This window comes from Ovis aries, chromosome 21 (genome assembly GCF_016772045.2).
Source record: "Ovis aries strain OAR_USU_Benz2616 breed Rambouillet chromosome 21, ARS-UI_Ramb_v3.0, whole genome shotgun sequence".
Taxonomy (NCBI): domain Eukaryota; kingdom Metazoa; phylum Chordata; class Mammalia; order Artiodactyla; family Bovidae; genus Ovis; species Ovis aries.
In genome coordinates, this window is record NC_056074.1 from 25,168,733 (window position 1) to 25,170,653 (window position 1,921).

Here is a 1,921-nt window from a genome sequence, read left to right on the forward strand (position 1 = left end):
AGACAGGCAAAGTGTAATTTTAAATTTCTATGATTTATACCTCATCACATTTGTACAGAGTAGGAGTAACACAGAAGACAGAAATATAAAAAATTATATTTAAAAAAGTCAGCATATTTGTTCCTTTTATAAACAAGTTACTGTTCAGTAAACTGATATGAGGTACAAGAAATACAGGGGACAAATATGAGAGAAGACCAGCAATGAGGAAGTAATAAGACAAGTCTATTATTCCAAATATAACACAATCTGTAGCAACAACAGTGATAAACAAAGAATCTTCTTGAAAAACAACAATAAAAACTTGAGTTGCTTTACAATATTGCCACTTCAAATTAGAACATGTTTCTCCTCCGGGTTCTAAACAGGGATTTCCTCACTGTCAGTTTGATATCCTTGTTCCTCAAACTGTAAATCAAAGGATTGAGCATGGGCACCACATTAGTATAAAAAACAGAAGAAATTTTTCCCAGGTCCATAGATTCAGGAGAAGAATATTTAAGGTACATGAATGCCGCAAAACCAAAAAATAGAGAAAGAGCAATCATGTGGGAGCTACAGGTACTAAAGGCTTTCGATCTTCCTTGAGAAGATTTGATATGAAGAATGTTAGTGAGGATGAAGATGTAAGAAATCAGGATGGTGAAACTGGGTACTGTGATGTTAATACCCACGACAATGAGAACTACCACCTCATTGGCATAGGTGCTGGTACAAGAGAGTTGGAGGAGTGGGAGGATGTCACACAAGTAATGGTTGATGACATTCACATTGCAGAAGGTTAGTCTAAGCATGCACCCTGTGTGGGCAGATGCTCCAGCAAACCCCATCACATATGCAGCCAAAGAGAGCACCAAACAGACCTGATGGGACATGGAGACCTTATACAGCAAGGGATTACAGATGGCCACATAGCGATCATAGGCCATTGAGGTCAACATGTAGCACTCAGAGATGACAAAAAAGAGAAAGAAAAACAGCTGAGTCATGCACCCCACATACGAGATGGTATTCTCCCTGAATACAAAGTTCATCAGCATCTTGGGGGTGAAAACAGAAGAGTAACAGAGATCAATGAAGGACAGGTTGAAGAGGAAATAGTACATGGGGGTGTGGAGGTGAGAATTTAGACCAATAAGAATGATCAAGCCCAGGTTGCCCACCATGGTGACAACATAGATCATTAGAAACAGGTGAAAGAGGGGTTGCTGGAGCTCTGGACAGTCTGTTAATCCAGCAAGAATAAATTCAGTCACTAAAGAGTCATTTCTAGCCAGCATCCTATTCTCAACTTCAGAAATCTGTGAGAACAGAAGAAAATTTTATTAGCAGGGAACACAGCTCTGTCCTTACAAAATCACTTTTATATGAGTTTTACTTATGAGACAGCGTCTCAGACTGGCAGAAATCATGTAAGTCCTCCTCTGCTTCATAGTGTCTGGAGGCACACGCATCTCACCATTTAAATCACTCTTTTTTATTAAATTTATTTATTTTTAATTAAAGGATAATTATTTTACAAAATTGCATTGTTATCTACCAAACATCAACATGAATCAGCCATAGGTTTACCCATGTCCCCTCCTATGTCTTTTCCTTTCATGAGTTGTATGGGACAAATCATGGCTCTAACTTTACTTTTACTAAAAGATAGAGTGATGGGGTGGCTGAGGAACAAATCTACCTGTTGATGAGTTTCAGTGATGGGACTGTATCCCTATCTCTCTAACCTACTCATCTGACCAGTCACTTTTTCTTTCCTACTCAAGTTTCCATCACTCTATTAGATATCTCAGTTTCCCTATGATGACCTTCAAGAAAGAGAGAATTCCTATAGAGCAGAAGGCCACACCAATATTCTGCCTCCTGGAAGAAAGTCATTAACAGTCTATAGGATTTACAGACACTTTACTACAAGATA

The 1,921-nt window shown here is 38.5% G+C and overlaps 1 protein-coding gene across 1 annotated transcript; it reads right to left on the reverse strand.

Moving 5' to 3' along the window:
* Positions 1-335: 335 nt before the first annotated feature.
* On the reverse strand, positions 336-1,286 carry LOC101104697 (olfactory receptor 8B3-like). The gene has a single exon (XM_004019494.4). It carries the CDS (start codon positions 1,278-1,280, stop codon positions 336-338), a length of 945 nt encoding a protein of 314 aa, XP_004019543.3. The 5' UTR covers positions 1,281-1,286.
* Positions 1,287-1,921: the final 635 nt, after the last annotated feature.

Excerpts from the sequence above, each read along its gene's own strand:
- LOC101104697 (XM_004019494.4), bottom strand. The coding sequence starts at position 1,280 with ATGCTGGCTAGAAATGACTCTTTAGTGACTGAATTTATTCTTGCTGGA.